This window comes from Anolis carolinensis, chromosome 3 (genome assembly GCF_035594765.1).
Source record: "Anolis carolinensis isolate JA03-04 chromosome 3, rAnoCar3.1.pri, whole genome shotgun sequence".
Lineage (NCBI taxonomy): Eukaryota > Metazoa > Chordata > Lepidosauria > Squamata > Dactyloidae > Anolis > Anolis carolinensis.
The window spans coordinates 234,306,063-234,318,462 of record NC_085843.1 but is presented as its reverse complement, the minus strand read 5'-3'; the positions used below and the strand labels follow the sequence as shown (position 1 = coordinate 234,318,462).

Genomic DNA, 12,400 nt, shown 5'->3' with positions numbered 1-12,400 from the left:
ACACTGAATACATTTTCACTGCATCATTAAAATTATCACATCTTCTTTGACTCAGTGAGAGCAGAAAAAGAATTAATAGAACCAGAAGCTATAGAGGAGTAGAACTTACCTCATACTAACCAAGTTGTACCAATTCATTTAAAAATATTTTTGTGGAAATAATTATTGAGGGTTTAAATAGTTCGACTATAAAATATGTAGGTGTGTGTGTGTGTGTGTGTGTGTGTGTATTCACTATCATGGCATGTATTTTTAAACTTGACTGTCTATGTTGTATGACATTAATTATTTATTATTTAATCATCTAATGTGCTAAATGGACAATGTGGCTAAAGGATACAGAAAATAAACTATTATTGAATATGCATTGTCGAAGGCTTTCATGGCTGGAATCATTGGATTTCTGTGAGGTTTCCAGGTTGTATGGCCATATTCCAGAAGCATCTTTCCTGATGTTTCACCTGCATTTATGGCAGGCATCTTCAGAGTGAGGTAAACTCCACTTGACTAGTTTCCATAATACCTCACAACCTCTGAGGATGCCTGCCATAAATGAAGGTGAAACGTCAGGAAAGAATGCTTCTGGAACATTACCATACAGACCGGAAAACTCACAGTAACCCACCTATTATTGAATATTTTACTTTTGTCAGTCACTAAATCTTTTTAGTAGTCAAAGCCAGTTCTCTACATATTTATTAATGCATGTATTTATTGTGCAGTTTCACCTTCTAACAATGTTGTTGTTTGTTGTTGATATGTGCCTTCAAGTCAATTCCAACTTATGCTGATCATCTCACAGGCATTCATGCCAAGATTTATTCTGTTCTGAAGAAGTTTGCCCTTGCCTTTTTCTGAGAATGAGAAAGGCCACCCAGTGGATCTCCATGGCTGAGAGAGGATCTGAACCCTGGTCTCCCAAAGTCCTAATCCAACATTCAATTCACTACCATGTCAGCTCTCAGCTGAAATAGAAATAGAATTAACGAGAATGTAAGCAGGCTATGTCTAAAGCAGAACTTCTTAAACTGTTTCCACTCATAGCCCTTTTCCACGGCAGTTCAAGTGGTGTCAAATTGTGTTAATTCTACAGTGTAGATGCACCCTTTGTCATTGGGAAGGGAATAAAGTTGTATAGGCTCTCCCCCTAGAATTCTTGGGTCTTCTGGGAATGCTCCCTGCTTGAGCAGGACATTTTGCCCTCAGGGGCTTCATTCCTTCAAAATCCATTGCAGGAGAAAGGGGCTTGCTTCCTTGGTGCATCCCAGCATCTCAAGTCCCAAGCCCTTCCTCCCCATAGTAACCCGCCATCCATTGGTTCTTTCCTCTGAGCTTCAAGAGGCACTCGGGACTCCATCCCGCCTTGACTCTAGCAGCATGACAACAATGGTATACCAAACTGGGTCTTATTGGGGGAGAGGGGAGAGTGGAAAGCCTTCCCTGGCTGGATTGGTATAGCAGGGGGTGACGATATAGTCCCATATTGAACTATGGAAGTTAAAGTGGCGTCAAACTGCTTTTTTCTACAGTGCAGATCACCAAATATCAACTTACATGGGAATTGATTTACTAAGTTTCCATTTATTTTAGTCATTCTATTCTAGCTGGTGGGTTTCTGTGAGTTTTCTGGGCTGTATGGCCATGTTCCAGAAGCATTCTCTCCTGACATTTCACCCGCATCTATGGCAGCCATTCTCAGAGGCTGTGAAGTTGTTGGAATGGTCTAGGGTGGGGAAAAATAACTCTTGTCTGTTTGAGGCAAGTAGGAATGTTACAATTGGCCCCCTTGATTAGCATTGAATGAACTTTCAGCTTCAGAGCTTGGCTGCTTCCTACCTGGGGGAATCTTTTGTTGAGAAGTGTTAGCTGGCCCTGGTAGTTTCTTGTCTGGAATTCCCCTGGGTTTTTTTTAGTGTTGCTCTTTATTTACTGTCCTTTTATTAGAGTTTTTAAAATACTGGTAGCCAGATTTTGTTCATTTTCATGGTTTCCTCCTTTCTGTTGAAATTGTCCACATGTTTGTGGATTTCCATGGCTTCTCTGTGTAGTGGTTGTTAGAGTGGTCCAGCATTTCTGTGATTTCAAATAATTCTAGCTGTGTTAATCAATGGACTAATGGAGGCACAGGGTCATGATTCTGACCCAAACCAGGTTAAGGTGAGCTGAGCCGGCTTGAAACCTCCTGGTAAAACTGGACCACCAAGGGTGCTGTGTAACTGAACCTCCCTAGGGATCATGAATCAGAAATGTACTAAAAGATCAAGCACAAAGAGGTATTGGCACTGTGATTGTACTTGAACTTTTCCAGGAATAATAAAGGTTGCCTGCAGCCTCCCAGCTGTGCCCTTTTGCTTGGGAATAAGCTGCACTGCCCACATGGTGCTTTTAAGAACCTTTACAGTAAGTCAATTTACTGTCGTAGCTCCAAGCCATTAACATAAAACAGTTGAAGTACATAGTCATTAAATCCGCAACTTCAAAGCCATTTATAAATAAGAAAAACACACACAAACACACACAAGGCGGTGGTTGCACCAAACAACTACAACTAACAACACACATAGAAAATCTAGAACAACTTGGGTTGCTGTGAGTTTTCCAGTCTGTATGGTCATGTTCCGAAAGCATTCTATCCTGATTTTTTGCCCACATCTATGGCAGGCATCCTCAGAGGTTGTGAGGTCAGTTGGAAACTGAGCAAGTGAGGTTTATATATCTGTGGAATGTCCAGGTTGGGAGAAGTAACTCTTGTCTTCCTGAGGCAAGTGTGAATGTTGCAATTGGCCAGCTTGATTAGGATTGAGTAGCCTGGCAGCTTCAAGGCCTGGCTGTTTCCTGCCAAACACAAATCAAGGAACATGAAAGACACTGCAGGCTAACTCAACCAGAGAAGTCAGCCATAGCAGAGCACTTGATGAACCAACCTGAACACAGCATATTAATGGAGAACACAGAAATGTTGGACCATTCCAACAACCACCATGTCGGACCACACAGAAAAGCTGTTGAAATCCACAAGCATATGGACAATTTCAACAAAAAGGAGAAAACCATGAAATTGAACAAAATCTGGCTATCAGTATTTAAAAACTCTAAAATCAGGACAGTAAATAAAGAACAATACTCTGAAAACAGAGGAATTCCAAACATGAAACAATCAGGGCCAGCTAACACCTTCCCCCAGACAGGAATCAGACAGGCCTTGAAGCTGCAAGGCCATTAAATGCTAATCAAGGCGATTAGTTACAACATTCACACTTGCCTCCAACAGACAAGAGTTCTTTCTCCCATCCTGGACCTTCCACAGATATATAAACCGCACTTGCCTAGTTTCCAACTGATCTCACAACCTCTGAGGATGCCTGCCATAGATGCAGGCGAAACGTCAGGAGAGAATGCTTCTGGAACATGGCCAAACAGCCTGAAAAACTCACAGCAACCCAGCTTCCTTCAAACCGATCAAAAATATATCCAGTCGGATTCTTGATACATTTAAAGACGGTTCACTGCTAAGTCACTGCGAACAGGGCGAAGGAATAACAGTGCTGAGCCTTTCCCCTTCAAGGCAGTTCAGGGGTCCCTGGCTTTGGGCTGGCTGCGCTAGTGGCGACTCTGAGCGAATACATAATTCATGCCAACTCGAGGGGACTGACTGACTCCTGGGAGGCATCTACACTGTAAGAGGAATGCAGTTCCCTAAGCGTTGGCCCTCGCCAGAGAGACACCTCGCCATGCCACAGGTGTCCCCCTTCCTTCCTTCTGCTTCTCCTCCTCCTGCCTCCAAATCGCAATCTGTGGCTGCGGAAGGGAAGCTGCCTCCCTCCCAACCCCACCTTCCATCCCTGCGACCTCCTCTTCCCAGGCGTTCAAGGGGGAGCCCAAGGAAGGGCTCCTTTCCTCTCTTCCCTCTCATCCCGCCCAAGGCTGCCATGTACCTGCAGTTTACTCCCAAGCGAGGGGAGTAAACAGCGGCCTTTCTGGATCCTGATTCCTCCAGGTTTCCTCACCTCTGTCTTCTTCCTTTAGCTGCAGAGGCTGCGGGGAAATCAGAATTGGGGAATCGGACCGGGAGAGGGGGTTAATTCTCCCTGATTGAGGGGATCCTGCGGCATCGGGGAGAGCCAAGGAAGCTTGTCCTGACACGGCTTGACAGGGCGCTCACCTCGGTTGCCATGTCGTGCCAGCCTGGGCGCTGATCCGGGAGGAGGAAGAGGAGGAGGAGGAGGAGAGGGCGCAGGCAGGGTTTTCCCGGGGATCCGACCTCGAGGCGCTGTCTCTGGTGCTGAGCGGGGCCGAGAAGATGGAAGTCCTTACGCTGCCACTGCTGCTATTGCCGCTGCTGCGCCGGAGGTTGCGGGGAAGGTGGCTGAGCGGCGGGGTGGGCGCTCTCCTTGGTGCTGAAGCCCGGGTTTGGAGGCGGAGGGACTCGCTGCCCACCCCTTTGCCAGCCCCAGCCTTTCAGCGGGCAGCCGCTTCGCCTCGCCTCGCCTCGCCTCGCTCGCCCTCCTCCTCCTCCCCCTCCTCCTCCTCCTCCTCCTCCTCCCCGGCCCAAGCGCTCCGTCAGTGGCTCCATCACGAAGGGAGGGGAGGGGGCGGGCTGCCTTCGTGGGCGCCGCATCCTCCCAGGGCGTCCCCCGCGATGGACAGCCCGGCTTTGGCTCTGGCTCCGACTCGGAGGGACGCGGGGAGGCGGAGCCGACACAGCCAAGGAAAGCACAACTCGGCTCGCGTCGCTCATTTCCTGCTCCCCCCCCCCCCCGGCCATCATCCCAAGTGCTGCTAAACGGGATTGCGGGGGGTTGGGGGGGGTAAGCACTGTTGCTGCCTCCTCCTGAGACAGATGCGCTGCGCATCCAATGTCATTTTTATGATTATATACAGGAGCCCTGGTGGCGAAATGTGTTAAAGCGCTGAGCTGCTGAACTTGCAGACCGAAAGGTCGTAGGTTCAAATTCCGGGAGCGGATTGAGCGCCCGCTTTTTGCTCCAGCCTAGCAGTTCGAAAACATGCCAATGTGAGTAGATCAATAGGTACCGCTCCGCAGGGTTGTAGCGAGGGGGGGGGGGGGTTAGGGGTTCAACCCCCCCCCCGAAATTTTCAGGTTATAAAAAAAACCTGGTTTACTCATGAATTTTAACTGGTTAACCAAATCCCCATGCTAAGTCTATGAGACGCAAAACATTAAGAGTCCCTCCAGGCACTACCTCAAGCAGATATTGACAGGTTTGTAGCGGGGGTGGAAGGTGCTAGGGGTTCAACCCCCCCCCCCCCCCGATTTTTTTTTTTTAAAAAACCCGAATTTTTTTTCTGGCTACGGCTCTGCCGCTCCGGTAGAAGGTAACGGTGCTCCATGCAGTCATGCCGGCCGTATGACCTTGGAGGTGTCTACAGAACACGTGGGCTCTTCAGCTTAGAAATGGGGATGAGCACAAACCCCCAGAGTCAGACATGACCGGACTTAACGTCAGGGGAAAACCTTACCTACCAGGGCTGTAGCGGGGGGGGGGGGGGGGGGTGTGGAGGTTAGGGGTTCAAATCCCCCCTCCCGAAATTTTTCTGGTTTTAAAAAAACCTGGTTCACACATGAATTTTAACTGATTAACCAAGTATCTGGGGAGCAGATTGTGCACCCGCTGTTTGCCCCAGCTTCTGCCAACCTAGTAGTCCGAAAACATGCAAATGTGAGTAGATCAATAGGTACTGCTCTGGCGGGAAGATAACGGCGCTCCATACAGACATGCCGGCCACATGACCTTGGAGGTGTCTACGGAGAACGCCAACTCTTCGGCTTAGAAATTGAGATAAGCACCAACCCCCAGAGTCAGACATGACTGGACTTAATGTCAGGGGAAAACCTTTACTTTTACCTAACCAAATCCCCATGAGTGCCCACTGAAGTTTATCGATGGAGCCTGATTTCTAAATTATTTTGCGTTATGGAACTTCACTTCATGATTCGCTAAAAAAAAAAGTTTCAATCCTCCCCACTCGAATTTTTTTCTGGCTATGGTCCTGAGTATTCTCTCCCCCCCCTCTCTCTCTATATATATACAGTAGAGTCTCACTTATCCAACATAAATGGGCCGGCAGAATGTTGGATAAGCAAATATGTTGGATAATAATGAGAGATTAAGAAAAAGCCTATTAAACATCAAAATAGGTTATGATTTTACAAATTAAACACCAAAACATCATGTCATACAACAAATTTGACAAAAAAGTAGTTCATTACACATTAATGCTATGTAGTAATTACTGTATTTACGAATTTAGCACCAAAATATCACAATCCATTGAAAACATTGACTACAAAATGTGTTGGATAATCCAGAACGTTGGATAAGTGAGTGTTGGATAAATGAGACTCTACTGTATACACACACACACACACACAATGATACCTTGACTTAAAAGTTTTATTCGTTCTGTGACAGCTCTTCACTCAAAAAGCTCTTATCTCAAAGTGATTGTTCCCATTGAACTACACTTATTTATTTATCTACAGAAGCAAACCAAGACTACAGTTGTAATGTATTTAGAAATACAAACAAAGTTAAAAACTTGGCATTATACTAAATGTCCTTTGACCAGTAGCTGGCCACTTGGAGTGCCTCTGGTGTTGCTATTAGAAGGTCCTCCATTGTGCATGTGGTAGGGCTCAGACTGCATTGTAGTAGGTGGTGATTTGCTCTTCTCGACACTCGCATGTCGTAGACTCCACTGTGCCATTTCTTAAAGTTGGCTCTGCATCTCATGGTGCCAGAGCACAGTCTGTTCAGCGCCTTCCAAATCACCCAATATTCTGAGTGTCCAGGGGGAGTCTCTCATTCAGTATAACTTGAGGTTCCTGGTTTTAGCCTGCCACTTTTGGACTCTTGCTTACTGATGTGTTCCTGTGACTATCTCTGTAGATCTTAGAAAACTATTTCTTGATTTAAGATGTTGGTGTGCTGTCTGATATCTGAACAGGGGGTGGGCTGGAGATGTCACTGCCTTGATCCTTTTATTACTGGCTGCTACATCCCGGCAGATGTCAGGTGGTGCAATACCGGCTAAATAGTATAATTTCTGCAGTGGTGTAGGGTGTACACGTCCTGTGATAATGTGGCATGTCTCATTAATAGCCACATCCACTGTTTTAACATGGTGTGATGTGTTCCACACTGGGCGTGTGTATTCAGCAGCAGAGTAACAAAGCGCAAGGCCACTGTATCTCAGTGGTTCTCAACCTTGGGTCCCCAGATGTTTTTGGCCTTCAACTCCCAGAAATCCTAACATCTGGTAAACTGGTTGGGATTTCTGGGAGTTGTAGGCCAAAAACATCTGGGGACCCCAGGTTGAGAACCACTGCTGTATCTGGTTGGATCCCCAGGTTGTGCCAGTCAGCTTTCATATGATATTGTTTCTAGCGCCCACTTTTTGCTTGATATTCAAGCATGCTTGTAGGTCAGCGCACACAGCGTAACTCCCAAGTATTTTGGTGAAAAGCACACATCAGTGTTTTAGATGGGTTAGGAATCAGCTGGTTTTCCCTGTAATAGCCAGTAAGAGCACCTAAAGCTTCAGTCAGCTTCTGTTCAGCTATTTCAAAACTCACTGCATGGACGGTGATGGCACGATCATCAGCACAGATGAAACTCTCTGACCCTTCTGGCAGTGGCTGATCATTTGTGTAAATGTTAAACATTGATGGAGTAAGCACATTCCCCTGAGGCAGGCCGTTCTTCTGTTTTTGCCATCTGTTTTCATAGATTGTATGTTTCTTTTTTTCATATATCACAATAAAAATTACCACTAAAAAAGGACAAAGTGGACAAAAGTATGAGGCACAAGGCATAGAGGTTGTTCCCTTGAAGACCTAAAGCCCTATACTCCCTATTCTCTCTCGCTAGCACTCCCTCTGGTACTAGCTCTTAACTCAAAATGCTGTTCTTATCTCAAAGGAAAACCAGGTGGCACAATAGTGGTACAATCAGACACATACCTCTGCCCCCACACAAGGTGTATGACTAACTCATCATAAAAAAAATTTAAAGGAGAATCCACCTAAACATTAGGAAGAACTTATTGACTATAAGAGCTGTTCAACAATGAAACTCACTTCCTCAGAGTGTGGTGAAGACTCTTTATTTGGAGGCTTTTAAACAGAGACTGGATGGCCATCTGTCAGGGATGCTTTGATTGTGTTTTGCCTGCATGGCAGTGGTTTGGACTGGATGGCCCCTGTGGTCTCTTCCAATCCTATGATACTATGATTTTAATTCTAATTTTAATTCTAATTATTATTATTATTATTATTATTATTATTATTATTATTATTATTATATTGTATACTCCCCCTTTTCTCCACCAAAAGAGACTCAAAGTGGCCAAACACTAAAAACTGTAACAATATGTGAATTAAAACCTAATCCACATAAACACGAGAATAGAATTAAACACAGAAATATTTTTAAAATACAGGCACTCCCTGAGTTACAAACATCCAATTTACAAACAACTCATAATTAAGAATGGGGTGAAACAACAGGAAGTGAAAGAAACCTACCCCTAGGAAGGGAAATTCACTCCTGAATGAGTAATGGGGTGAGGGGGGGAGGTATCTCTGCTGAAACTTTATCCCCAATCCTTGTTTCCACAACAAGCCATTTTTTTCAAAATCCAATTACCACAGGGAACAGAAAGTGAGGTGAAATCTTCCGAAGGGGGCACAGACAGTAAAACGAACACCACTGGGGTGTTAACCCTTCCCTTTGCTATCCAAAGCTCATAGATAGATAGATAGATAGATAGATAGATAGATAGATAGATAGATAGATAGATAGATAGATAGATAGATAGATTGATAGATGATAGAGAGAGAGAGAGAGAGAGAGAGAGAGAGAGAGAGAGAGAGAGAGAGAGAGAGAGAGAGAGAGAGAGAGAGATAGAGATAGAGATAGAGATAGAGCTATATCTGGAGTTGCACTTTTAAAAGTACCTGTTCTATCTTACAAACAAATTCAGCTTAAAAACAACCTACAGAACCTATTTTGTTCATAATTTGGAGACTGCCTATACATAGAAATATGTACCTCTAAAAGAGTCACCTCCATGCATACAGACACACACCAGGGCAGAGGAGGCTGTTAATTCTGAAGTCATTAAGGCCAACAATTTGCTCTGTGTTTTAATACAGACTATAGGAGCTCAACCCAGGGGTTTGTTAGGGCCCTTCCACACTGCCCCTATAGTCCAAGATCTGACCCCAGATTATCTGCTTTAGACTGGAATATGAGTCCCCACTGCCAGATAACCTGGGATAAACAGATAATCTGGGAACAGATCCTGGGATAAAGGGGCAGTGTGGAAGAGCCCTTAGACTATAACCCTAGATCCAGGGTTCAATTCCCCCACTGGGACATGGAAACCAGCTAAATGTCCTTGGGTGAGTTACATGCTCTCAATCCTCAAAAAAACCCAGTGATACATTCACACTAGGGTCACCTTAGTCGAAAATTACTCAAAAGCAAACAACAGCAAGTATTCATCTTCAGGAGGAAGTACAGTAGAGTCTCACTTATCCAACATAAACGGGCCGGCAGAACGTTGGATAAGCAAATATGTTGGATAATAAGGAGGAAATAAGGAAAACCCTATTAAACATCAAATTAGGTTATGATTTTACAAATTAAGCACCAAAACATCATGTTATACAACAAATTTGACAGAAAAAGTAGTTCAATACGCAGTAATGCTATGTAGTAATTACTGTATTTACGAATTTAGCACCAAAATATCATGATGTATTGCAAACATTGACTACAAAAATGCATTGGATAATCCAGAATGTTGGATAAGTGAGTGTTGGATAAGTGAGACTCTACTGTAGCTTCATTGTACTTCATTTGCACTTATATTTGCATCTGTTGAAATAAACCCAGTCTACAGAAAGCTTATGCTAGTCAATCTCAAAAATATTACAAGATTCATGTCTACTTGAGAGTAAAACATATTTCTTCCTATGACAAGGGATGATGTGTACATATACTGTTATTTTGTGTCTTCAAGTCATTTCCGACCTATTGCAATCCCAGGGTGAACCTATCACAGAGTTTTCTTGGCAAGATATATGTAGAAGGGATTCACCTTTGCATTTCTCTCAGCCTGAGAAAGCCAGACTTGTCCAAGGTTGTCCAGTAGGTTCTATGGCTGAGCAAAGATTCAAAATCTAGTCTCCAGAGTCAAAATCCAGGGCTCAAATCACTACACCATGCTGGGCCCTACATGCATTGCATATATATTCAGGTATAGAAATTATCCAAGTTGCCTGTCTCCTTCAACCTCACATGCAGAATATGCAGAATAACCAGAGCCAGACTCTAAGCCAGGAATATACCTCTCCTGCTGCAACCTGAAAACAAGCCTGCCACTCACACTCTGCTTTCCTGTTCCCTACCTGACGCCTTCAAATTTACCACAGCCCAAGCCCTTGACAGATAGACAGACACACTGTGCAAAGGTGCATACTGGTAATAAATTTCCTCCAAAAGTCTTGTAATTCAAGCCAATACAAGGAGCAATATGGATTATTGAAAAGCTTGACACTCTGAAAAAACTCTCTCTTCATCTCTCCATCAGCAAAGTGGATGATTTAGAGTCAATGGTACTCCAGCTGTTCACTGGGTATTGCTGCATGTACCTGAACAGATGCTGGAGGTGTTTGGCTCAGTCCGGAATTCTACCTGGTTTTACAGACCTGCATTTATCTGCAGTGCAATTTTGCAATGGAAATGTTTTAGCATACCTCCCTGACTAATGCTGTTCCATGCAATAATCTGCAAAGTGTACCCAAAGTTACATTGACAGATCTTCAAATACCACATCCCTCTTCCACACTTCAGAAATAGAAATAAATGTCCAGCTGCATTTTGTAGATCATTGTGTAAATCGGTTTCAAAAAAGAAATGCTAAAAGATTTATTTCACTTCATGTCCAGCTCACTGTAAGCATCAAAAATCCCAGATGATTGGACTCATAAAACCTGTTCAGGCATTTTACATAGAGTGCAGTTTAGAACGAAAGGGATAGGTGGTTGAACAGTAATGCAGCTAGGGTACTTTGGGACCTGGGGAAGGTGTCACATTTGTGAAAGCAAGCAGATTTGGAACTGTCCAAGGTAAAGCCAGTGTCATATATGGTACTCATCAGGAAATAATTAAGACGTCTGATGAGACAGGTCATATGCATCAGTGTTCAGTTTACAAGAATGCCAATAAGATTTCTGGTAGAATGAATGAGCAGGGCCCTGACATTCTTTATTACAGACTGAGCATCCCTTATCTGGAATCTCCAAATCCAAAATACCCAAACTTGTTCACTTGGGTGGCTGTGATCCTGGTATTTTTGCTTTCTAAGTGTGTGTGTGTGTGTGTGTGTGTGTGTGTGTGTGTGTGTGTGTTAGGAGCGACTTGAGAAACTGCAATTCGCTTCTGGTGTGAGAAAATTGACCACCTGCAAGGACATTGCCCAGGGAACACCTGGATGTTTTGATGTTTTTATCACCCTTGTGGGAGGCTTCTCTCATGTTCCCACATGATTTATGTTTAATAATTGAATATTTATATTGTTTATTTGTTTTGCTTAATTTATTGTTTATTATTTCATGTTGTAAGCCACCAAGTTTCCATGGGGAGATAGGGTGGGATATAAATAAAGTTTGTTTGATTGATTGATCACCATTTTGTCTAGAATACAGAATTAAGGAATTCTGTGGGTGGTAGGTGTAGTTTAGTAATGGTAAAGGTTTTCCCCTGACATTGTCTAGTCATGTCTGACTCTGGGGGTTGGTGCTCATCTCAATTTCTAAGCTGAAGAGCTGTAGACACCTCCAAGGTTATGTGGTCGACATGACTGCATGGAGCACCGTTACCTTCCCAGCTCACATTTGCATTTTCAAACTACTAGGTTGGCAAAAGCTGAGGCTAACAGCGGGAGCTCACCCCACTTCCTGGATTTGAACCTCTGATCCTTCGGTTAACAAATTCAGCAGCTCAGTGGTTTAACTCACTGCACCACCAGGGACTCCTACCTGTAGTTTACCTGTCCATTTTCATGCTTGCTGTGAATTGGTTCAATTTACAGGCAGAAATTGCCTTGGCAATAACAGCCTTTTTTTTAATTGGAGGGATTGGGAGGCTTTGGAAAATTGGAGGCATAGCTTCAGATTTACAAAGGTGATGTTTAGGTACCACTTGCAACCCGTAGGCTATACTTTACCCACCCCAGTCTATAGATATACCTAAAAGTAAGCATCTAGGGCAGTGGTTCCCAACCTTTTCTTGACCAGGGTCCACTTTAACCAGGGCCCACTCTCCAACACTAGTACCAAAAGAGTTATGAATCAGCTTTTGGTCAATTT

General features: G+C 44.0%; 1 protein-coding gene across 3 annotated transcripts in view; it reads right to left on the bottom strand.

The window, feature by feature from the left end:
• The window catches only part of golga7b (golgin A7 family member B), a 44,679-nt gene that overhangs the window by 11,526 nt on the left and 20,753 nt on the right, over positions 1-12,400 (bottom strand). The window contains exon 1 of one of the 3 annotated variants that reach the window (XM_008106517.3): positions 4,163-4,525. The exons of the other annotated variants lie outside the window; for them this stretch is intronic. Coding sequence (XP_008104724.2) covers positions 4,163-4,174 — 12 coding nt within the window. The 5' untranslated portion in view covers positions 4,175-4,525. Of the gene's footprint in view, positions 1-4,162; positions 4,526-12,400 lie in introns of those variants that run through there. 3 annotated transcript variants of the gene reach the window in all.